Source organism: Ranitomeya imitator, chromosome 3 (genome assembly GCF_032444005.1).
Source record: "Ranitomeya imitator isolate aRanImi1 chromosome 3, aRanImi1.pri, whole genome shotgun sequence".
Lineage (NCBI taxonomy): Eukaryota > Metazoa > Chordata > Amphibia > Anura > Dendrobatidae > Ranitomeya > Ranitomeya imitator.
Window position 1 is genome coordinate 728,223,018 of NC_091284.1, and position 23,298 is coordinate 728,246,315.

The 23,298-nt window shown below is 47.4% G+C and overlaps 2 protein-coding genes across 8 annotated transcripts in view; both read right to left on the reverse strand.

Moving 5' to 3' along the window:
- Positions 1–12,918, reverse strand: part of ZNF740 (zinc finger protein 740) — a 76,314-nt gene extending 63,396 nt beyond the window's left edge. For both annotated transcript variants that reach the window (XM_069758777.1, XM_069758776.1), the window contains exons 1-2: positions 12,852–12,918; positions 7,376–7,478 (exon numbers count right to left, since the gene is read on the reverse strand). In XM_069758777.1, coding sequence (XP_069614878.1) covers positions 7,376–7,399 — 24 coding nt within the window. In that variant the 5' untranslated portion in view covers positions 7,400–7,478; positions 12,852–12,918. The remainder of the gene's footprint in view (positions 1–7,375; positions 7,479–12,851) is intronic.
- A 4,564-nt stretch (positions 12,919–17,482) lies between these two features.
- CSAD (cysteine sulfinic acid decarboxylase) overlaps positions 17,483–23,298 on the reverse strand; it is a 92,956-nt gene continuing 87,140 nt past the window's right edge. For 2 of the 6 annotated variants that reach the window (XM_069758780.1, XM_069758781.1), the window contains exons 15-16: positions 21,350–21,439; positions 17,486–20,793 (exon numbers count right to left, since the gene is read on the reverse strand). In XM_069758780.1, coding sequence (XP_069614881.1) covers positions 20,620–20,793; positions 21,350–21,439 — 264 coding nt within the window. In that variant the 3' untranslated portion in view covers positions 17,486–20,619. Of the gene's footprint in view, positions 20,794–21,349; positions 21,440–23,298 lie in introns of those variants that run through there. The other 4 variants (XR_011319399.1, XM_069758778.1, XM_069758782.1 and 1 more) reach the window with 4 other exon arrangements.

Genomic DNA, 23,298 nt, shown 5'->3' on the forward strand with positions numbered 1-23,298 from the left:
ATGCCCTGACAAGGTCAAGAGTATGCAGAGCCTTCTCCACTCTATGAACCAGAACCGGACAAAGGGATGGCAGTCAAATTTCCTCATTGAGGTGGAAGTTGGACACAACCTTCGGAAGGAAGGATGGGACCGTACGGAGGACTACCTTGTCCTGGTGAAAAGGCAGAAAGGGCCATCTGCAGGAGAGTGCTGTCAGTTCAGACACCCTGCGTAGCGAGGTGATTGCCACCAGGAAAAACCACCTTCTGGGATAGAAGGCGGAGCGGGACCTCCTTAAGGGGTTCGAAGGGTGGTTCCTGCAATGCTGTCAGGACCAGGTTGAGGTCCTACGTTTCTAGTGGTCGTCTGTAGGGGGGAACCAATCGGGAAACCCCCTGAAGAAATGACCTTACTTGCGGCTTGGTAGCAATGCGCCTTTGAAAAAGCACTGAGAGGGCTGACACCTGGCTCTTAAGCGAGCCCAGGGACAGCCTGGCCTCCAGACCCAATTGGAGAAAACCAAGTAGTTTGGGGAGGGAATAAGGGAATGGGGTCTGGCCACGAGATTCGCACCAGGTAAAGAAAGCTTTCCAGGTACGGTAATAAATCTTGGCAGAGGCTGGCTTCCGTGCCCTGGTCATGGTCCTAATGACGTCCGGCAAGAGCCCTGCCTGGGTTAGAACCCAGGTTTCAAGGGCCACGCCGTCAACATGAGGACCCCTGAGTTCTGGTGGTAGAATGGGCCTTGTGACAGAAGATCCGGGTGGTCAGGGAGGCGCCAGGGGGCGTCTGCTGTAAGTTGTACGATGTCGGCTGTTGTGAATTCTGCTTTTGGGCTCCCTCCGGTGGTTGTAGGATTGTAGGTTGCAGTTGTCTCTGGGCTGCAGTCCTGGACAGGTGTATGTGCTGATTGCAGTTCTGACTGGAGTATTTAGGTTTGCAGGACTCATTAGTCCTTGCCAGTTGTCAATGTTTCTTGGGAAGTATTTGTTCTCTGTCTGGCTTCTCCTGCTTAGCTGCCAATTCAGCAAAGATAAGTGTCTGTTTCTTTTTCTATGGCACACAAGCTGTGTGCTTGTTTTTTGATTGTGTGTAGGAGTCTCTGGAGTTGCAGATATACGTTCCACGTTAGATGGAGGAATTTTTGTATAATCAGCTGTGGATATTTTTGGAAGGGTTTTAATACTGACCGCACAGAACTCTGTCCTATCCTTTCCTATTTTAGCTAGAGCGGCCTCTTGTGCTAAATCCTGTTTTCTGACTGTGTGCGTCTTTCCTCTCCTACTCACAGCCAATATTTGTGGGGGGCTGCCTATCCTTTGGGGTTCTGCTCTGAGGCAAGATAGTATTCCTATTTCCATCTCTAGGGGTATTTAGTCCTCCGGCTGTGACGAGGTGTCTAGGGCTTGTTAGGTACACACCACGGCTACTTCTAGTTGCGGTGAAAGTTTTCATGCTGCTCCAAGGTCACCGGATCATAACAGTCGGCGTACCATGTACGTCTGGGCCAGTCCGGTGCGATTAGGATGGTTGGAACTCCCTTCTGCTTGATCTTCCTCACCACTCTGGATATCAGGGGGAGAGGTGGACAAATGTACAGAAGCTGGAACTGGGTCCAGTCCTGAACCAGAGCGTCTGCTCCGAGCGACCGCGGATCGTGTGTTCTGGCCATGTAGTTGAAGACCTTGGCATTGAAGTGGGATGCCATTAGGTCCACATCCGGGGTCCCCCAGCGATGGCAGATCTGGCGATGGAAATCGGGATTGGAATGGACTCTCCCGAGTCTATTCCTTGTAGGCTGAGGAAGTCTGCTTCCCAGTTGTCCACACCCGGAATGTGGACCGCCGAGAGAACCAACCCTGTGTCCTCCGTCCAGTGGAGGATGTGTGACACTTCTCGCATCGCCTGGGTACTGCGGGTCCCCCCTTGGTGATTCACATATGCCACAGCCGTGGCATTGTCCGACTGTATTCTGATGTGAGAGGCTGCCAGTAAGTGATGGAAGGCCCTCAATGCCAGGAGGATGGCACGCATTTCCAGGATGTTGATGGGCATGGTCGCTTCCACTGGGGACCACTTGCCCTGTGGTGTAGGTGCACCACACCCCAACCCATCAGGCTCGCATCGGTGGTCAGAACCTTTCATTGACCTGTGAGAAAGGATTTCCCCTTTGCTAGCAAGGTTGGCTTGAGCCACCAGTGAAGGGACCTCCTGGTTGACGACGTTAGCCAGAACTCCCTGTCGAGAGAGAAAGGATTCTTGTCCCAGGACTTGAGGATGGCTAGTTGGAGAGGTCTGAGGTGAAACTGGGCAAATGGGACTGCTTCTATTGCTGCCCCCATCCTGCCGAGGACTCTCATGGCAAACCGGAGAGATCGAGGGGGTTTGCAGAGGAGGGTGTGAACTCCTAGGCGGAGAGCCAGTGCCTTGTCCTTGGGAAGGAGCACTAGACCCATGGAGGTGTTGAATAGCATTCCCAGGAAGGTCAGAGACTGACTCGGGGTTGGTGATGACTTTTGTAGGTTGACTAACCAGCCCATGCAACTCACGAGTGTCGATTGTGATTGAGACGCTGAGCTCGCAGTCCTTGAAGGTGGGAGCCTTGATAAGTAGATCGTCCAGGTATGGAACGACTACTATGCCTCTGGAATGCAAACACTCGAGGAGCCGTGGTGAGTCAGAATGGGAGAGCCACGAACTGGTAGTGGTCCTGGTCGACTGCGGACCTGAGAAATCTCTGATGGGCGGGTGCAATCGGTATATGCAGGTATGCGTCTTGTATGTCTATGGAGGCGAGATATTCTCCCTTCTCCATGGACGCAATGATGGGACTCCATGCGGAAGTGACGAACCCGTACATATTTGTTGAGCTATTTTAGGTCCCGTATGGGCCGTACGCTTCCTCCTTTCTTGGGAACTACGAATAGATTGGAGTAGAACTCTGAAGCGCTCGGCCGTGGGGATCGGTACTATGACTCCTGCTTGAAAAAGCGAGGAGACCGCTTGGTGGAAGGCACGAGCCTTGGCTGGTGGTTTTGGGGGGACAGAGAGGAAGAATCGGTCCGATGGGTTGGAAGTGAACTCTATCTTGTATCCGGAAGACACTAGTTCCCTGACCCACTTGTCTTCTGTAATAGGCAGCCAGACTTGATGAAAGAGCAAAAGTCGGCCGTCTATGGGTGTAGTGTCTTCCGTAATCCGTGAGTCATGATGAGGAGAAACTCTGAGATTTTCCTCCTCTGGGCTTAGACTGGCCTGCTTTTGACTGCCAGGTCTTGTCCGACCTTCGCGTGGAACGTGAGTTGTCCCTGCGTGGGGAACGGTTACGATTTTGTACTGGATGCGAGACGGACCAGCCCGAGGAGTTCCGAAAGGATTGGAATAGAGTTTGGTTACAATTCTTGTAAGTGCGTTTAGGTTTCAGTTGGGGAAGAGAGGTACTCTTACCCCCGGTGGCGTTGGGTATCATCGTGTCCAACTGTTCACTGAAAAGTCGCCCACTGAGGTAGGGGAGGTGCGTGAGGGACTTCTTTGAGGCTGCGTCCGCTTTTCATTCCTGCAGCCAGTAGATACGCCGAATTGTGATGGCATTTGATGATATCCCCGCTACACCCCTTGCTGAATCCAGAGCTGCATGAAGCATGTAATCTGCTACAACTGCTATTTGAACCGCTTGGTCCGACAGCTCAGGAGCGGATGCTTGGAGGCCAGCTTGTAAATTTTTGGCCCAGGCCAGAATTGCCTTGGCATCCCAAACTGAAGCGAATGCGGGAGCCAGGGATGCCCCTGCAGCCTCAAATATTCAATGAGCCATGCGTTCTACCTGCCGGTCTGCTGCGTCCCTGAGGGTTGAGCTATCTGGCAGTGAAAGGCGGGTCTGTGCTTCTAGCCTAAAGACTGGGGGGTCCACTTCGAGTGGATCTGTCCATTCCTTGGTGTCCTTCTGTGGGAAGGGGTACCTTGCCTCCAGATATTTGCGATTAGCAAATTTTTTCTCAGGCTGTGAGAGCTGCTTTTTAAGGATCGCCTTAAAATCTGGGTGGTTGGAGAAAACTTTAGGCGGCTTCAGAGCTCCTTCAAAGGAAATCTTGTGTTCTGGGGCCTCTGGTGGCGGATCAGAAATGTCCAGCACCCGATGGATGGAAGAGATTATGTCCTCAACTAGCTCTGTATTTCTAGGGGGGAATGGGATCAGGGACCCCTCCATTTCCTTGTCTGAGTCACAGATGCCTTTCGAATCCTGTGTATCACTGAGGCGTCCACTGCTGGGTGAGCTGGGGCGGAGGCCTTCTCTGGTCGGGGATTGCGGAGATCTGCATTGTCTGCCCCTGGAAGGGGACAGTCTAGATCAGGGATCCCCAACTCCAGTCCTCAAGGCCCACCAACATGTCATGTTTTCAGGATTTCCTTAGTCTTGCCCAGGTAATAATTGCATCACCTGTGCAATGCAAAGGAAATCCTGAAAACATGACCTGTTGGTGGGCCTTGAGGACTGGAGTTGGGGACCCCTGGTCTAGATGACCTGGAACTACGGTGTCTCTCCCTAGAAGGGAATGACCGTGTGCTATGGGATGATGCAGATAGAGTTGACCTATGGGTCTGCTTGCGTCCTGACCTAGACGTGGATGTGTCAGGGTCATCCTGTCCCTGAGTCAAGCTCTCCCTTTGCTGGGAAGCGGTCATAGCCGAGGCATGACTCTGTAGAGCCTGAAGCAATGTGGAGGTTAGGTTATCTATAGACTGCGTCATAGATTGCGACATCTGAGTGACCCATTCCGGCGTGGCATTAGGCACCGAAGCATTGGCAGGGGCTTCTTGGGGCTCTGACACAGTAGTCTGGTGCAGTCCTGGCAGTGTGGGTACGTGCTGCCACTGGGGAGAGCGGTCCTGCAGGCTGTGCAGAATGCATAATAGCAGTCCTGCCTCATAGTGCACAGACTGCAGAAGGGCTGGCTATGCAGAGGACCCTACAGGGGTGCTATGCAGAGGAACCTAGAGGGTTCTGGGATTTGTCATCTGGGGGGCGGGCCAGGGGGCGGAGAGGAGGCGGCGGCTTTAGCTAGGCCGAAGCCGCGGCCTAAATTAGATGCCTGATGCCCAGAAAGGCTCCAGGCCAGCGCGGAAGTCCGGGTGGGGGTCGGATCTGAACCAAACCTTCCCACCCGGATTTAAAGGCAGGATAGCGGTGGGGCTATAAGTGGAAGGGGGGCCCTGTGAGGGGTCCCCCTGAGGCACTGTAGCGCTGGTGCTGCCGCAGAGACAGGGGCGCAGGGAGCCCTGTGTCTCTATTGTGCCATGCCTGCCTGCACTCCCCCCGGCCCCGACAGGAGCCCGCAGCTGGGCTGGGGTCCCTGGATGCAGGCGCAGTGTGCTGGCCCATGCTGGGAGCTGCTGAATGCTGCCTGTACAGGCCCTACCTGAGGCGTCTCAGCCTAATGCCCCCAGAGGGGGATTAGGGAGGGTGCTGCTGTCACCATCAGGGGGCTTTATCCTCGCCTCAACCTCAACCCAGAAACCAAAAGAATTGGGAAAGTAGGGGGGGGGTCTCGACTTCGAACCAGCACCCGAGGGACTGGGGAAGGAGCGACATGGAGAATAGCCATCTCGACTTCAACCGGGCACCCCGTAATAAGGGGCCGAGGAAGGAGCCATGCCGGGAGTCTTGGAGGAGACCCACTTTTCTTCATCTGTAATTCCGTCGGAAAAAAACGAGTAAAAAAAAAACTAAGGTTTAGGTGTACCTCCTATGCGACACTAAGCAAAAACTGGAGAAGGCCGACGCCGTCCAGGGATGTATACTGCAGAGGAGGAGCCACGGTTAATCTTTTTCAGATTATGCATAGTGTTGCCTCCTAGTGAACAGCAGCATAACACCCATGGTCCTGTGTCCCCCAATGAGGCGACAGAGTAAACTATTTTGGTTTCATCTGTCCACAGGACTAGAGATGGGAGAACCCGAACAGAAATGTTCAGCATTCATACCGGACAGTCACTGTTCGGCCCTGTACACTGAACACAGACTTTCTGCTGAAGTCCGATGCAGAGTTGGGGGATAGTCCGTGGTGACACAGAGGAGAGAGACAGACAGAACAGGGCGGCACCAACAGACATACAAGCCATTGGAGGACAGACTGTGCCAGCACGGGACCCTGGAGGACGAGGCGCACTTCCTGCTGCACTGCAACAAATACTCAGCAGTGAGGGCCTCCAAATTACAGTGAAAATCACATCCCAGACTTTCCATCCATTGACGAAGAGAGGAAACTCTGCTTTCTACTGGGGAAAGAGGAATCACCGGTGGAGATCGGTGCCCAATATGTCACACACATATCATGAGCTGAGTGGAATGTAAGACCCCCGAATGAACTATTACTGCCCAAATTATGCCCCTAATACATCATCCCCATAACTCCCTCCCCGTCACACTTATTTTTTCTTTCTTTGGCAACACTAATTGTATTTTGGTCCTGCCAATAAGCCTATTTGAATCAGGCAGAGGAACATGCACACTTCAATTGAGTTCTACTGGAAGTTCGGGTAAGGTACCAGAACCGGAAACCTCAACCGATCCGCCCATCCCTACATACGACACTATCCCAGAAGGATTTTGGCCCACTGCAGTCCAGCTATTTTATGTGCCTTGTGTCAACAGTGGGGTCCTCCTGGGTCTGCTGCCATAGCGTCTCATCTCATTCAAATGTCAACGGATAATTCACGCTGATATTGATGCACCCTGAGCCTGCAGGACAGGTAGAATTTCTTTGGAACTGTTTATCCATCATCCATACTATCCTGCATTGCAACCTTTCATCTATTTTTCTCTGCTGTCCATGTCCAGGGAGATTAGCTACAGTGCTAAGGGTTGGAAACTTCCTGATTATGTTACACACCATGGACAAAGAAATATCAAGATCTTCAGATTTTTGATATTTTTCAACAATCGTGGTCTCTTCTTTGTGTTCTCTATATTTAGTGGAGCACACACAGACACAATGCAAAGCTTGAGTCAACATCTCCCCTTTTTACCTGGTTTCAGGTGTGACTTTCATATTACCTGTTGCATACCTGTTAATTGCCATGAGTGAGTTTGAACGAACATCACACGCTTGAAACAAAGCTGTTTACCCACAATTTTGGAAAGGTGAAAAACAATTTTTTTGGCCCATTTTTAGGTTTGTGAGTGAAATTATGTCCAATATGCCTTTTGTTTCCCTTCTGTGTTTTTTGTGCTTTTCTAATACACACAAAAGGAAATAAACATGTATCACAAAACATGCGTCATTGAAATTATTTTCTGGCAGAAATACTTAATTTCCTGAAACAATTTCTAGGGTGCCAGCACTTTTGGCAATGACTGTACATATACACACATACATACACTTCAGCACTCACTAACCGGATTTCTGTGTAGATGAGCCATCCTCAGTAACTTGTCGACGTTCTGTGCAGGATGTAGTCTCTCTCCTGGAGTGTCTCAACACAACCAGCTCATAACACTTCTGCAATTAAATACGAGAATCAGAATAAGTGAGGAAAAACAGAAGAAAAAGTGGACTTAATTTAAATACACTGCTCAAAAAAATAAAGGAAACACAAACAACAGAATATAACTCCAATTAAGTTAACCTTCTGTGAAATCAAACTGTCCACTTAGGAAGCAATACTGTTTGACAATCAATTTCACATGCTGTTGTGCAAATGGAATAGACAACAGATGGAAATTATTGGCAATTATCAAGGCACACTCAATAAAGGAGTGGTTCTGCAGGTAGGGACCACAGACCACATCTCAGTACCAATGCTTTCTGGCTGATGTTTTGGTCACTTTTGAATGTTGGTTGTGCTTTCACACTCGTGGTAGCATGAGACGGACTCTACAAACCACACAAGTGGCTCAGGTAGTGCAGCTCATCCAGGATGGCACATCAATGCGAGCTGTGGCAAGAAGGTTTGCTGTGTCTGCCAGCGTAGTGTCCAGAGGCTGGAGGCGCTACCAGGAGACAGGCCAGTACACCAGGAGATGTGGAGGGGGCCGTAGGAGGGCAACAACCCAGCAGCAGGACCGCTACCTCCGCCTTCGTGCAAGAAGGAACAGGAGGAGCACTGCCAGAGCCCTGCAAAATGACCTCCAGCAGGCCACAAATGTCCATGTGTATGCACAATTTGTTAGAAACCGACTCCATTAGGATCGTCTGAGTGCCCGACATCCACAGATGGGGGTTGTGCTCACAGCCCAACACCATGCAGGACGCTTGGCATTTGCCATAGAACACCAGGATTGGCATATTCGTCTCTGGTGCCCTGTGCTCTTCACAGATGAAAGCAGGTTCACCCTGAGCTCATGTGACAGACATGACAGAGTCTGGAGACATCTTGGAGAGCGATCTGCTGCCTGCAACATCCTTCAGCATGACCGGTTTGGCAGTGGGTCAGTAATGGTGTGGGGTGGTATTTCTTTGGAGGGCCGCACAGCCCTCCATGTGCTCGCCAGAGCTAGCCTGACTGCCATTAGGTACTGAGATGAGATCCTCAGACCCCTTGTGAGACCATATGCTGGTGCAGTTGGCCCTGGGTTCCTCCTAATGCAGGACAATGCCAGACCTCATGTGGCTGGAATGTGTCAGCAGTTCCTGCAAAATGAAGGCACTGAAGCTATGGACTGGCCTGCCCATTACCCAGACCTGAATCCTATTGAACACATCTGGGACATCATGTCTCGCACCATCCACCAACGTCACGTTGCACCACAGACTGTCCAGGAGTTGGTGGATGCTTTAGTACAGGACTGAGAGGAGATCCCTCAGGAGACTATCCGCTGCCTCATCAGAGCATGCCCAGGAGTTGTAGGGAGGTCATACAGGCACGTGGCGGCCACACACAACTGAGCATCATTTCCTTGTCTTGAGGCATTTCGACTGAAGTTGGATCAGAGTGCAATTTGATTTTCCACTTTGATTTTGAGCATCATTGCATCTCCCGACCTCCTGGGATATTTATTTTGATCTACATTGATCATTTTTAGGTTTTACTGTTCTCAACACATTCCACTACATAATGAATAAAGATTTACAACTGGAATATTTCATTCCGTGATATCTAGGATGTGGGATTTTAGTGTTCCCTATATTTTTTTGAGCAGTGTATAATTTATTGAAGAAAAGGCAGATGAGCGCTGTCATTATATGAAGTGGGCTCAGGAGTAGTGATGAGTGAATATACGGTACTCGTTACTCGAGATTTCTTGAGCATGCTCGGGTGACCTCCGAGTATTTTTTAGTGCTCGGAGATTTAGTTTTCATTGCCGCAGCTGAATGATTTACATCTGTTAGCCAGCATAAGTAAATGTGGGGGTTGCCTGGTTGCTAGGGAATCCCCACATGTAATCAAGCTGGCTAAGAGATGTAAATCTAGTCACCAGAGCGGCATGGTCCCAAAACATGCCTGCCTGGCAGGACCGAGCGGGGCTTGGTTGGATTCATGCTGCTTGTGGTTTGGACATCATAGATTAGCCTCCTAGTTCGGGGAGAGAGAGAGAGAATTCTAACTGATCACATGGATATTGAAGATTTGAGAGTGTCCAATATTAAATACCTGACACTTTTATATCCAGGTAAGATAAGCCTCAAGCGGAGGTGTCTGGCAGCGTTCTCTGCTGAACCTGTGCGGGTGGGCGCCGGCAAGCAGGTTTACTACTGCCACACTTGGTTTTGGTTTACATGATCAATTGGGCCTTGTATCACTACTTGTACAACTTTATGTACTTCTTGATAAGGTAACAACATTTTACCCAATAAAAATATAAAGTTGCTCAGAGAAATCAAATTTCAGCCAATTCACTGCAGATTCTCATTGTTTGCCAATTGGAAGCAGACACAAATCACCACTGATTGTCTAACACAATAATCGGCTAGCGTAAATGCTCCTTCGCAGTTAAGCAAGTGGTGGCCATGAATGGACAGGTGATCTGATGGAGGCAAACAATTACGTATTGGCAAAAAAAAGGACAACCTTTAGCTACTGGCGGGGGAAGACAAAATGCCATAAGATTCATTTCAATTGAGAAATGACACAGATGACATGAAGTGTGATGAATTGATCATTTATAAGGACATCAGCAATAGCGCTGATCAGGAGGCGCCAAAACTTGATATGAGGTTTGGGTGACAGAATCCACGGTGGCGTGCACCTGCCCTTAGGGCGCATTACTGTCAGAAGCTAGGAGCAGAAACTCACCGAAATCCCCAAAATTTGATCGGAGAACGGGACAGTCTCTCCTGAAAAAAACTTAGGCTACAGTGATTGGAACTAGCACCAATCGCTGTTTAACCCTTTAAACTCAGGTGGCATTTAAGTCAAGCCATCCTAGTGGTGCATGCATTTGGGAAAACATTTAGGGTGCAGATGGCTGGCCCGATTACATAGCAAAGCTCGATTGGAACTTTAAACTGTATTACTGAAGTATTGCCGTGTACAGAACAACTGAGCGAGGTGCAAATCTACAAAGGGGACTAAAAAATAAAGTTTGAAAAAAAAAAAAGTTAACAACTACACAGGTGTGGGTTCTCCATAATTATAATGACAATGAATGCTGTAAAACAAAACTAAAATTGTATTTTTGTTTCACCAGTCTACTGCGCTTTTTTCTCTACTTTTCAGAAGATTCTATGCCAAGAAGAATGGTGTCGTTCAAAATTACAAGTTTCACGGAAAAAAAAAACATCATCGGAGGACAGAGCAAGCAGGCATGTTGGATTTTAACATTCCTCCTCGCTTGTGCCTGTGCTCTGGAGATGGGCTGCCGCCAGCAGGGTCCGTCTGAATGCACAAATGTAATAAATAAATGTACAAGCACTCTTCAGCGAGAGCGCATATATATGCAAGAACTATGGACATAGCGGTCAGCAGACATTATATAGGGGGCTTATTCTCATCTGCTGGGGACATTAGCGGTCAGCAGACATTATATAGGGGGCTTATTCTCATCTGCTGGGGACATGGCAGTCAGCAGACATTATATAGGGGGCTTATTCTCATCTGCTGGGGACATGGCGGTCAGCAGACATTATATAGGGGGCTTATTCTCATCTGCTGGGGACATGGCGGTCAGCAGACATTATATAGGGGGCTTATTCTCATCTGCTGGGGACATGGCAGTCAGCAGACATTATATAGGGGGCTTATTCTCATCTGCTGGGGACATGGCGGTCAGCAGACATTATATAGGGGGCTTATTCTCATCTGCTGGGGACATGGCGGTCAGCAGACATTATATAGGGGGCTTATTCTCATCTGCTGGGGACATGGTGGTCAGCAGACATTATACAGGGGGCTTATTTTCATCTGCTGGGGACATGGTGGTCAGCAGACATTATATAGGGGGCTTATTCTCATCCGCTGGGGACAGGGCGGTCAGCAGACATTATATAGGGGGCTTATTCTCATCCGCTGGGGACATGGCGGTCAGCAGACATTATATAGGGGGCTTATTCTCATCCGCTGGGGACATGGCGGTCAGCAGAAATTATACAGGGGGCTTATTCTCATCCGCTGGGGACATGGCGGTCAGCACACATTATATAGGGGGCTTATTCTCATCTGCTGGGGACATGGCGGTCAGCAGACATTATATAGGGGGCTTATTCTCATCTGCTGGGGACATAGCGGTCAGCAGACATTATATAGGGGGCTTATTCTCATCCGCTGAGGACATGGCGGTCAGCAGACATTATGTAGGGGGCTTATTCTCATCTGCTGGGGACATTGCGGTCAGCAGATATATAGAGGGCTTATTCTCATCTGCTGGGGACATGGCGGTCAGCAGACATATAGGGGGCTTATTCTCATCTGCTGGGGACATGGCGGTCAGCAGACATATAGGGGGCTTATTCTCATCTGCTGAGGACATGGCGGTCAGCAGACATTATATAGGGGGCTTATTCTCATCTGCTGGGGACATGGCGGTCAGCAGACATATAGGGGGCTTATTCTCATCTGCTGGGGACATGGCGGTCAGCAGACATATAGGGGGCTTATTCTCATCTGCTGAGGACATGGCGGTCAGCAGACATTATATAGGGGGCTTATTCTCATCTGCTGGGGACATGGCGGTCAGCAGACATATAGGGGGCTTATTCTCATCTGCTGGGGACATGGCGGTCAGCAGACATATAGGGGGCTTATTCTCATCTGCTGAGGACATGGCGGTCAGCAGACATTATACAGGGGGCTTATTCTCATCTGCTGGGGACATGGCGGTCAGCAGACATATAGGGGGCTTATTCTCATCTGCTGAGGACATGGCGGTCAGCAGACATTATACAGGGGGCTTATTCTCATCTGCTGGGGACATGGCGGTCAGCAGATATATAGGGGGCTTATTCTCATCCGCTGGGGACATGGCGGTCAGCGGACATATAGGGGGTTTATTCTCATCTGCTGGGGACACGGTGGTCAGCAGACATTATACAGGGGGCTTATTCTCATCTGCTGGGGACATGGCGGTCAGCAGACATATAGGGGGCTTATTCTCATCCGCCTCGGGACATCCATGCACCATAAAGCTCCACTGCAGGGATAATGCCCATGTAGTTAGGCACTGGTTGTGAAGTGGGGGTGGGAGCCCCCTGTATACACAGTGGGGGGCCTCATACACTGCAGCCAGTGCTCACAGGAGGCTGAAGATGTGATAACACGAGTGCTCCCTATTGTATGTGGATGCAACAAGCAATGGCGTCCCCCGCCCCCTCCACTCACTCCGCGCACAGACTGCTACGTGCACCTCAGGCCGTGTGAGGGACCAGCAGGAGCCCGGCACAGCCGCCTCAGCACTAGCTCCTGAGGAGACGAGTATGGCTACCAGCACCACATTATACCTGTCCGCCCGCGGCTTCCACCGTCTTGTACCACTTCTCCCGCTGCTCCGGAAACTCTTTCCAGTGACTTCCTGCTGCACATGCGCACTGACAAGCTACCTGCTCGGCGACGCCATCTTACTAGAGGCAGTGCCAGCACTTGAGGCCGGGATTTTCTAAAGCACTGAGAGGTCGCCTCTCACTGAAACCACACAACTGACTGATTGCTATGGACGACTCTTTCATAATTTACTTGCAGACGTATGCGTCGGACTTATGCTGTACAAACGTGTGCAGTCGTGTGCCATTACGGCAAACTGCGTTTCATTTTGACGTTTACGTCAAACTCATTTAATACATCTCCATACGTTTGTTGTGGGTATTTTTTTTGTCATATCCATTTTCTATTCTTTTTTTCAACTTGTTTTTTCTTGTACTGACAGGAAATTGTATACATGTTAGATGTTTGTACATTTCAGTACGTCCGACATTCAAAATAACCAAGAGAAAAATGTACACAGCTTTTTTTTTGTGCCAAAAAGATGCAGTCAACCAACTACAGGTTTTTTTGTACGAAAAAAAAACAACAACACAATATGACACAAGCTGAACAAATTGTGGTCAAAACAATTGAGCGTGTTTGTAAAGTCTATGAGAAAGCCGCCGACATACATCTCTGCTAGAGGCTTATCTCCTGGAGAAAACAACCATCTGCGGCCTGAAATCAGACATTCCCGCTCAACATCGTTCCAGACCATCACTTGGCCAACGCCCCATACACTGATGGTCATCAGTAGGGGTCCGAAAACATCACCCATCTGCTGACCTCAGCTCCACATAAACTCATAATGCACATAAATGAACATAAATTCATGATGCATCACAGATGTTCGGGAGAGGGACGCGTCACCAAAGAATCCCAGACATGCGTACGCAACACTCAAAAGCCAGGAGTCCAGGACTCTTTGGTGATGAATCCCTCTCCCAGCACTTGCAATACATGATGACTGCTGGGGGCTGGGAGGTCTGGATTAGCTAGTGCTACTATTTAGGGGACTGTAATAGCTATAGCCGTGTCCAGAATGACCTGCCTATAAAACTGTCCCACTAGTTAACCCCTTTAGGGTATATTTCCACGGTCAGTAAATGTTGCGGGTTTGACACTGCGTTCATCCGCAGCATCAAACCCTCAGCATCCAGAAGTTACAGAATAGTGGACGGGATTTGAAGAAATCCCATCTCCACTATGCGTACAGGGACGCATCCGGCTTCCCCACAGTTTGTCAACTTATTTTGCAGAGATGCTCCATCTCCGCAAGATAAATTTCCCGTACAATGTATTGGACGTGGTGATTCCGCACGGTTCAATGAACACATGCGGAATCACCTGCGTTCAAAAGCCGGCAGCGCTTTGGACACAGTGGACATGTGCTGCGTCCAAAGCGCTGCTGGTTCCTGACATACTCTTACTGAACACCATAAAAAATAAAAAAGTCAAAAAACAACGCTTTATCATCATCCCGCCACACAAAAAAAAGGAATAATACGCAATTAAAAAGATGGATATAAATAAACATGATCCACTGAAAACTTCATCTTGTCCCTCAAAAAACAAGCAGCCATACAGCTCCATCAGTGGAAAAATAAAAAAGTTATAGCTCTCAGAATAAAGTGGCAAAACATAAAAAAACTATATAAATGGGGTATCGCCAGGGCCGGACAGGCCATCTGGCAATTCTGGCAAATGCCAGAAGGGCCTGTCTTTTCATGGGCTGCCTTGTCTGCTACGTTGTTAGGCCGGTTTCACACGTCAGTGGCTCCGGTACGTGTGGTGACAGTTTCCTCACGTAGCGGAGACACTGACTCACGTAGACACATTAAAATAAATTTGTCTCTGCACATGTCAGTGTGTTTTCACAGACCATGTGTTCGTTTTCAAAACATGGAGACATGTCAGTGTTCGTGGGAGCACACGGATCACACGGAGCCATTAAAGTCAATGAGTGCGTGTAAACACGTACCGCACACGGATGCTGTCCGTGTGTCATCCGTGGGCGTTTTTCCTGTCAGAGGGTAAAAATTGTTGCAATGCACGGACACGGACAGCACACGGACCCCAAAAACGTACTCCCGGACATCACACGGATCCCACACGGATGGCCTACGTGAGCACACGGACACGGATAACTCCGGTACCGTTTTATCCGGTACCGGAATTATCTGGACATGTGAGACTGGCCTTAACAGAATCGGTGTTCTCAAGACATCCATACTGTTAAGAGTTGTGATGCAGCACAAAGTTGCTGACTCCGTCACTTACCCCAGCAGCCACGGGTATCATTAAAATATTGGTCTTGTAGTAAATCTTTCTTTCCCCCATCCAGGGTAATATTAGTAATATATCCCGTCTGGTTCATCGGGATGAGGACAAAATGGGCCTGTGTGATTTCAAATGCCAGGACTGAATTTCAGCCCCAGTCCATACCTGGGTATCGCTGTAATAGTACAGACCCAAAGAATATGGCCGGGATCACATGCGAGAAATACGGCCGAGTCTCGCATGGTAATACCCGGCATTGTCGCTGTCACTCAGGAGCGGAGCGGAGCGTGCAGCCGCAGAGCAATCCATGCAGCCGCATGCTCCACTCCTGTGTGACGGCAGAAATGCCGGGTATTAACATGCGAGACTCGGCCGTATTTCTCGCATGTGTGATCCCGGCCTAAAACTGCCTTATCAATTTTACCACACGCGGAACGACATAGACCCCTCCCAAACAAAAAATTCCTGAATTGCTGGTTTTTGTTCATTCTGCCTCCCAATAATAGAAAGCGATCAAAATACATCATGTGTCTGAAATGGTACCAATAAAAACGTCAACTCGTCCCACAAAAAACAAGACCTCACATGACTCTGTGGGCCAACTATGGAAAACTTATTGCTCTCAAAATATGGCAATGCAAAAAATATTTTTTGCAATAAAAAGCGTCTTTTAGTGTGTGACAGCAGCCAAACATATAAACCCAATATAAATCTGGTATCACTGTAATCGCAGTGACCAGAAGAATAGAGTCGCATAATCTGTTATACCGCACAAGGAACGGTGTCAAAAAAATAAATAAAACCAATTCTTCAAGTGCTGTTGATTTTTTTCATTCTGCCTCCCAAAGGCTCGGTGCACATTTATCCTGCGCTCTGCGCTGATCGTTTGCACAAGGGTTTTTCGTTTAAATCTATGAAATATGTGATTCAGAAGGAACCCCCGGCGGAAGATTCCCTATAATGAGACAGATGGAGGCACTGTGGACGCCATAGGACCTGTGATCTGGCGGTTTCCGTCTTTTTAGGATTGCATAAAAGTGCAGACGGCCCCAGTTTTGTGCACTTTTGAAAAGGACACCACTGAACAGAGGCCAGACGGAGTCCAGAGTAACCCTGTGCCTCATTATAATGAACCCCTTGGGGGTTTCATTTGACTCACGTCACTCAGAGAGATTTAGATGGAAACCCCAAAGTAAGTGGTCAGTGTAGAGCGCCAGATGAATGTGATCCCAAACATTATGTAAAATGTCCCAAAAAAAAGCTTCAACTCAGCACACACAAAAAAGCAAATTCCCAATCAGGACTGTCATCTGTTAAGAGAAATATAGGGGGCTTCCATGTTACCTGTAGCACATAGGCTCTGGAAAAGCGAAAAGGCTCCTCACCCACCAAAAGAAATTCAGTAAATTCTGTGCTCCCAAATCCAAATGCCCCCTCCCTTGTGAGCCAAACAGTGTACCTAAACCTCATATAGCGTCCACATGTTTGGTATTTCTGAAGCGATGAGAGCCCACCTAACTTACGGGTGCATGTATCCAGATGATCGGGCTGGGCATAATGTCCTGGTGACGGCAATGCACTGGTCACTACAACGTACTGGTCACTATAACAGCAGTTTGCAATTTTCACTCAGCAACATTCATTGCTTTTTGTTTCTGGAAAAAACCCATGGAGTCAAAATCGTCACTACCCTTGTAGATAAATTCCCAAAGGGGTATAATTTTCAAAATGGGGTCACTTGAGGGAGGATTCTGCTCTTCTAGCAATTAGGGGCTCTGTATATGAGTCCACAAACTGTTCTAGGAAAATCTGCGATCCAGGAGGCAAATAGCGCTCCATTCCTCCCGAGTCTCTCCATATGGCTAAGTAGTACTGTGCAGTCATGTATGGGGTATTGCCACGTTCAGTAGAGATTGTGGGACAAATTCTGGTGCCATTTTTACCCACTTGTTGTGTGAAAATGTAAAATCTAGGGCTACAACAACATTTTGGTGGTTAAAATGTTGTTATTTTTTCTTCACTGCCCAATGGTGTAAAATTCTGTGACACATTTGTGGTGTCAATATGATCTCTGCACCCGTAGATGAATTCATTGGAGAGTGTAGTTTGGAAAATGAGTTCACATATAGGGGGTTTCGGTTGTTTTGGCACCTCAAGGGCTCTGCCAATGTGACATGGCACACTCAAACCACTCCAGCAAAATCTTAACTCTTTCCTTCTGAGCTTTGCACTGTGCCTCAAAAATTGTATTCCCTCCCACGTGGGGTATCGGCGTACTCATGAGAAATTGCACAACAAATTGTATGGTGCAATTTCTTATGTTCCCTTTATGAAAATGCAAAATTTAGGGCTAAAATAACATTTTTGTGGGGAAAATATGATTTTATTATTTTCATGGCTCAACGTTATAAACTTCTGCGAAGCACCTGGGGGTTCAAGGTGCTCCCCACACATCAAAACACATTCCTTGAGGGGTATATTTTCCAAAATGGGGTCATCTGTGGAGGGGTTTCCACTGTTTAGGCACATCAGGGGATCTTCAAACGGACATGACTTCCACTAATGATTCCAAGAAATTTTATATTCAAAAAGTCAAATGGCACTCCTTCCCTTCTGAGCCATGCCGTGCGCCCAAACAGTATTTTTCTTCCTCAAATGGGGTATCGGTGTACTCAGGAGAAATTGCACTACGAATTGTATGAAAATGCAACATTTGGGGCTAAAAACATTTTAGTGGGGAAAATGTGATTTTTTTTTTTTTGTATTTTCACAGCTCAACGTTTTAACCTTCTGTGAAGCACATTGAGGGTTCCATGTGCTCACCACACGTCCAGATCAGTTTCCTGTGGGGTCTAGTTTCCAAAATGGTGTCACTTGTGGGGGATTTTCACTGTTTAGGCACATCAGGGGCTCTCCAAATGTGACATGGTATCTGCCAATTGTTCCAGCAAATTTTGCATTCAAAAAGTCAAAAGGTGCTCCTTCCCTTCCGAGCTCTGCCGTGCGCCCAAACAGTGGTTTTATTCCTCATATAGGGTATCAGCTTGCTCAGGAGAAATTACACAACAAATTTTGAGGTCCATTTTTTCCTGTTACCCTTGTCAAAATGAAAAAATTTGGACCTGAAGTAAGTTTAAAAAAAAAAAAATTAAATGTTCATTTTTTTTCCACATTCCAGTAATTCATGTGAAGCACCTGAAGGGTTAATAAACTTCTTAAATGCAGTTTTGAGCACCTTGAGAGGTGCAATTTTTACAATGGTGTCACTTTTCGGTATTTTATATTATATAAACCCCTTAAGGCCGGTTTCACACGTCAGTGGCTCCGGTACGTGTGGTGACAGTTTCCTCACGTACCGGAGACACTGACTCACGTAGACACATTAAAATAAATGTGCCTCTGCACATGTCAGCGTGTTTTCACAGACCGCGTGTCCGTTTTCAAAACACGGAGACATATTAGTGTTCGTGGGAGCGCACGGATCACATGGACCCATTAAAGTCAATGGGTCCGTGTAAACACGTACCGCACACGGATGCTGTCCGTGTGCTGTCCGTGTGCGTTTTTCCTGTCATAGGGTTAAAATTGTAAAAATTGTTGCAATACACGGATACACGTACAGCACACGGACAGCATACAGACAGCACACGGACCCTAAAAACGTATTCACGGACATCACACAGATCCCACACGGATGGCCTACGTGAGCACACTGACACGGATAACTCCGGTACCGTTTTCTCCGGTACCGGAATTATCTGGACGTGTGAGACTGGCCTCAAACTGCATTCCTCGAGGGCCTCAAACCATGCGTGTTTTCAAGATTTCCTTAGCATTGCACAAGGTGCTGGAATCATTCTGTGCAGGTGATTAAATTATCACCTGTGCAATACAAGGAAATCCTGAAAACATGACCTGTTTGCAGCCCTCGAGGAATGCAGTTTGAGACCTTTGCCTTAGGCCAGTCTCACACGTCCAGATAATTCCGGTACCGGATCCATGAAAGTGTTCCAGAGCTATAACCTTATAAATTGACAGTGGTCAGAATTGTAAAAATTGGCCTGGTCATTAAGGCCTCTTTCACACTTCCGTCGTTTGGCCAATGTTGCAATGTGTCGTTTTGGAGAAAAAACGCAACGCATCCAGCAAAGTTGCCCCCAGGATGCGTTTTTCTCCATAGACTTGAATTAGCGATGCATTGCGACGTATGGCCACACGTTGCATCCATCGTGCACTGGATGCGTCGTGATTTTGCGGCCCGTCGTGATGAAAAAACGTTCAATGTAACGTTTTTTCGTCCGTCGGAACCGCCATTTCCGACCGCGCATGCGCGGCCGGAACTCCGCCCCCTCCTCCCACGGAACTCATAATGGGCAGCAGATGCATCTGAAAACTGCATCCGCTGCCCACGTTGTGCACTATTTGCACAAAGTCCGTTGGGCCGACGGTTTGCGACGGCCCCGTACCGACGGAAATGTGAAAGAGGCATAACGTGCAAACCACCTTCAGTAGGATTTTAGCCTACTTTTTTGGACTTGCGGTCTGAGGTTAACTACAATTTTCTGCACGTCTGAAAGAGACGAACTCTGCCAGAGGCGAGACAGTGTCCACAGTGACTTCGTCAGCTTCATTCTAGAGAATGGCTCTTTCAGAATACAGCTTTTTGGAGATTTTAATAGAAACCCAGACCTAGCGCTATTATGTCATCGTTATAACCGATGACTCTTTTTTACAATGCTATGTTAGGTTGTATATTAATCTGGGATCAGATTACTGCTTCTAGACTTGAATGAACCCCCTGTTCCTGCAAGTAAATCGCATTTGGTCCCCTCTCCTTCTCTTGGAGGGAGCACGATTCATACAATTCACCGTTTTCTACTTGCTACTCTCCTCCTACTTTGGAACTGCAGAATGTAATGGATGAAGACTCAACTTACCAGAAACTCTTATAGTATTGGCAGAATATAATATGAATATGCTTTGTGAAATGTGAGCTGTTCAATGAGAAGACTGGATGGTGGGAAGGTCATGGAAGATTTTCTAGGGTTTTAGTGTTTTGTATAAACTTGAACATTTTATAAGAAAAGATATGGATACCAGAAGGCACAAATATTGGTGACTGTTGGATAGGTGAGACGTATCTATTCTTACTTGGTGATGACTTGTAGATGATAGGCCTACTGAGTCTGATGGACAGTAGATGAAAATACCTTAGTGCCCCTGACTATAAGGACATTTCAATGTTTTTCCCCGTACTCGCACTTATAAGCTCAAGGCTTACAATAACTAAATTGCAGGTGACACAACTACAATAATGCTGGACTTCACAGTGAAGTAAGGAGTTGTCTGTGGGCCATATTCACCAAACCTTCAGTTGGGTGTATCAGTTCACCATAGTAGAACTGCTGTCCATATCTATATGTTACATTATTATATGTCCTTCCTTTCAGGATGCTGTGAAAGGATAATTCATAGATCTTCTGCCAGTCTTTCAATTTCATCTAAGAAAAAGTCCAAGTCTTCTTTAGTCACATCTGGATTCACAACGATCTGCCTGAAGAAGTTAACTCTGTGCCCATGAGGCTGGTATCCCACCATCATTGATCCTTTCTTCATCATTCTTTCTTTTAAGACAGGAGCCACCTAGAATGACAGGTAATATATTTTATAATACATGTTTATTTCCTATTCTCTATACAGTTCTGCAGCATTGTACAGAATTATTTTCCAGTTCCTGTAGATCACAGATGTTAAAGGGACTCTGTCACCTAAATTTGGCGGGACTGGTTTTGGGTCATATGGGCGGAGTTTTTGGGTGTTTGATTCACCCTTTCCTTACCCGCTGGCTGCATGCTGGCTGCAATATTGGATTGAAGTTCATTCTCTGTCCTCCATAGTACACGCCTCCACAAGGCAAGATTGCTTTGCGCAGGCGTGTACTATGGAGGACAGAGAATGAACTTCAATCCAATATTGCAGCCAGCGGGTAAGGAAAGGGTGAATCAAACACCCGAAAACTCCGCCCATATGACCCAAAACCAGTCCCGCCAAATTCAGGTGACGGGTTCCCTTTAAGGTATCATTTTATTCAGCTTCCTATGCCCTACGTGCCCATATAGACGGTTTAGGAGGGTTGATCCTACTGATAAATTCCCTTTAAATACTTTAGATTACAAATGACTATCAGGTGCTAAAATACCTTTCCAAGTCTAGTCCAGAAATCCAGGGAATTTTCTTGGTTTCGAAGGCTTGGTGGCACATACCAAAAACATAAATTCACAAACTCTGGCTGTAGAAAAATAAAGACTTGTAGTAATAAACTAAGTAATTGAAGATGGCAGATGCAATCGACTCACTCTCAGTAGATACAGCTTTGAAAACTCTTTATGACATCTTTTTTTTGCACTAATTTTTTTTTAGAACACTTGCGAATTACTAAAATATTTTGATTTGTCTTATTTGCATGCTGATAAAATTTAGTGTTGGAAAAAAAAAGTCCTAATCTACAGAATCAGGTTTTGGCACAAAAAAACGCAGCAAAACCTGATACCTGTTTTTCACTACCCATTTATTTCAATGGGTGAAAAACGCTGACAAAACGCTGGGAAAGAAGTGACATGCTCCATTGTGCAAAAAAAACATGCAAAGCACAAAATCCTGATGACAAAAAAAACAATGTGTGTGCATGAGATTTCTGAAACCTCATTGACTTTGCTGGTACTGTAAGGGTATGTTTCCACGTGCCGACGCGCCGCATGTCCGTTTTCGCGGGTCTGCCGCATGCGTCTTTTAATGCATAGTGGAGACGGGATTTCATGAAATCCCCTCCACTATGCTGCAACATCTGGATGCTGCGTTTTTGACGCTGCGGCTCAACGTCAAAAACGCAGCGTCCAGATGTTACAGCATAGTGGAGGGGAATTCATGAAATCCCGTCTCCACTATGCATTAAAAGACGCATGCGGCAGACCCGCGAAAACGGACATGCGGCACGTCTTTTAAGAACGCAGCATGTCCTTACATTGCAGAAACAACGCAAGGACAGAGCATGTGTCCTGCCAGTGACCTCAGGTGCAGATTTGGTCAGGATTTTACCTGCATAAAATCCTGACCAAATCCTGATGCAATCCTGAATTGGTACTGCAGGTGATACATCAACGACCAGAAGTCGTCTATGCTTCATCAATCGGGGATCAGCAAGTACTTAAAGATCTCCTTGATCTATTGGAAGAAAACACGACGCCAGCAGGTTGGAAACATTTTCCATTTAGGAATAAGTCCTCTACCGCTCCGTCTTTTTCCCTGGTCCCTGCGGTCAAATTCTTTTTTGAGTCAACTAAAAGAGACATCTTACAACTACCTGCATCCATCCGTAACACCCATAATCTCTCCCCACAAGAAAGGAAGGCACTGGGTTCTCTGAAGAACAATCACTCCTTTATCATCAGGGAGGCGGATAAAGGTGGGAATGTGGTGCTGTGACCCACCCACCTTTATCTGGAGGAGGCAAAAAGGCAGCTCAGTAACTCTAACCTTTATGTTAAATTGCCTTCGGATCCGACAGAAATTTTTGCGCATAGACTCCAAAAACTTATCAATCAGGCCGCGACCTGTTGTGAATTCTGTGGCTGAATTCACTCCTGTGGTCACAAGTGGTACTGCAGCTTCTGAGCTTCCTCCCTCAGGTGTTCTGGTGAGCTCGTTGGCTGCTTTGTTATTTAACTCCACCTGATTCGGTCTTCCTTGCTCCTTGTCAATGTTCCAGTGTTGGATCTAGCTTCTGGATCTTTCCTGTGGCCTGCTGCTCTGCTTAGATAAGTGCTTCTTTGCTTTTGTTGCTACTTTTTCTGTCCAGCTTGTTAATTCGTTTTGCTGGAAGCTCTGAGACGCAAAGGGTGTACCGCCGTGCCGTTAGTTCGGCACGGTGGGGCTTTTTGCCCCCTTTGCGTGGTTTTTTGCTTTAGGGTTTTTTGTAGACTGCAAAGTTCTCTTTGCTATCCTCGCTCTATCTAGAATATCGGGCCTCACTTTGCTGAATCTATTTCATCCCTACGTTTGTCTTTTCATCTTGCTAACAGTCATTATATGTGGGGGGCTGCCTTTTCCTTTGGGGTATTTCTCTGAGGCAAGTCAGGCTTGTTTTTCTAT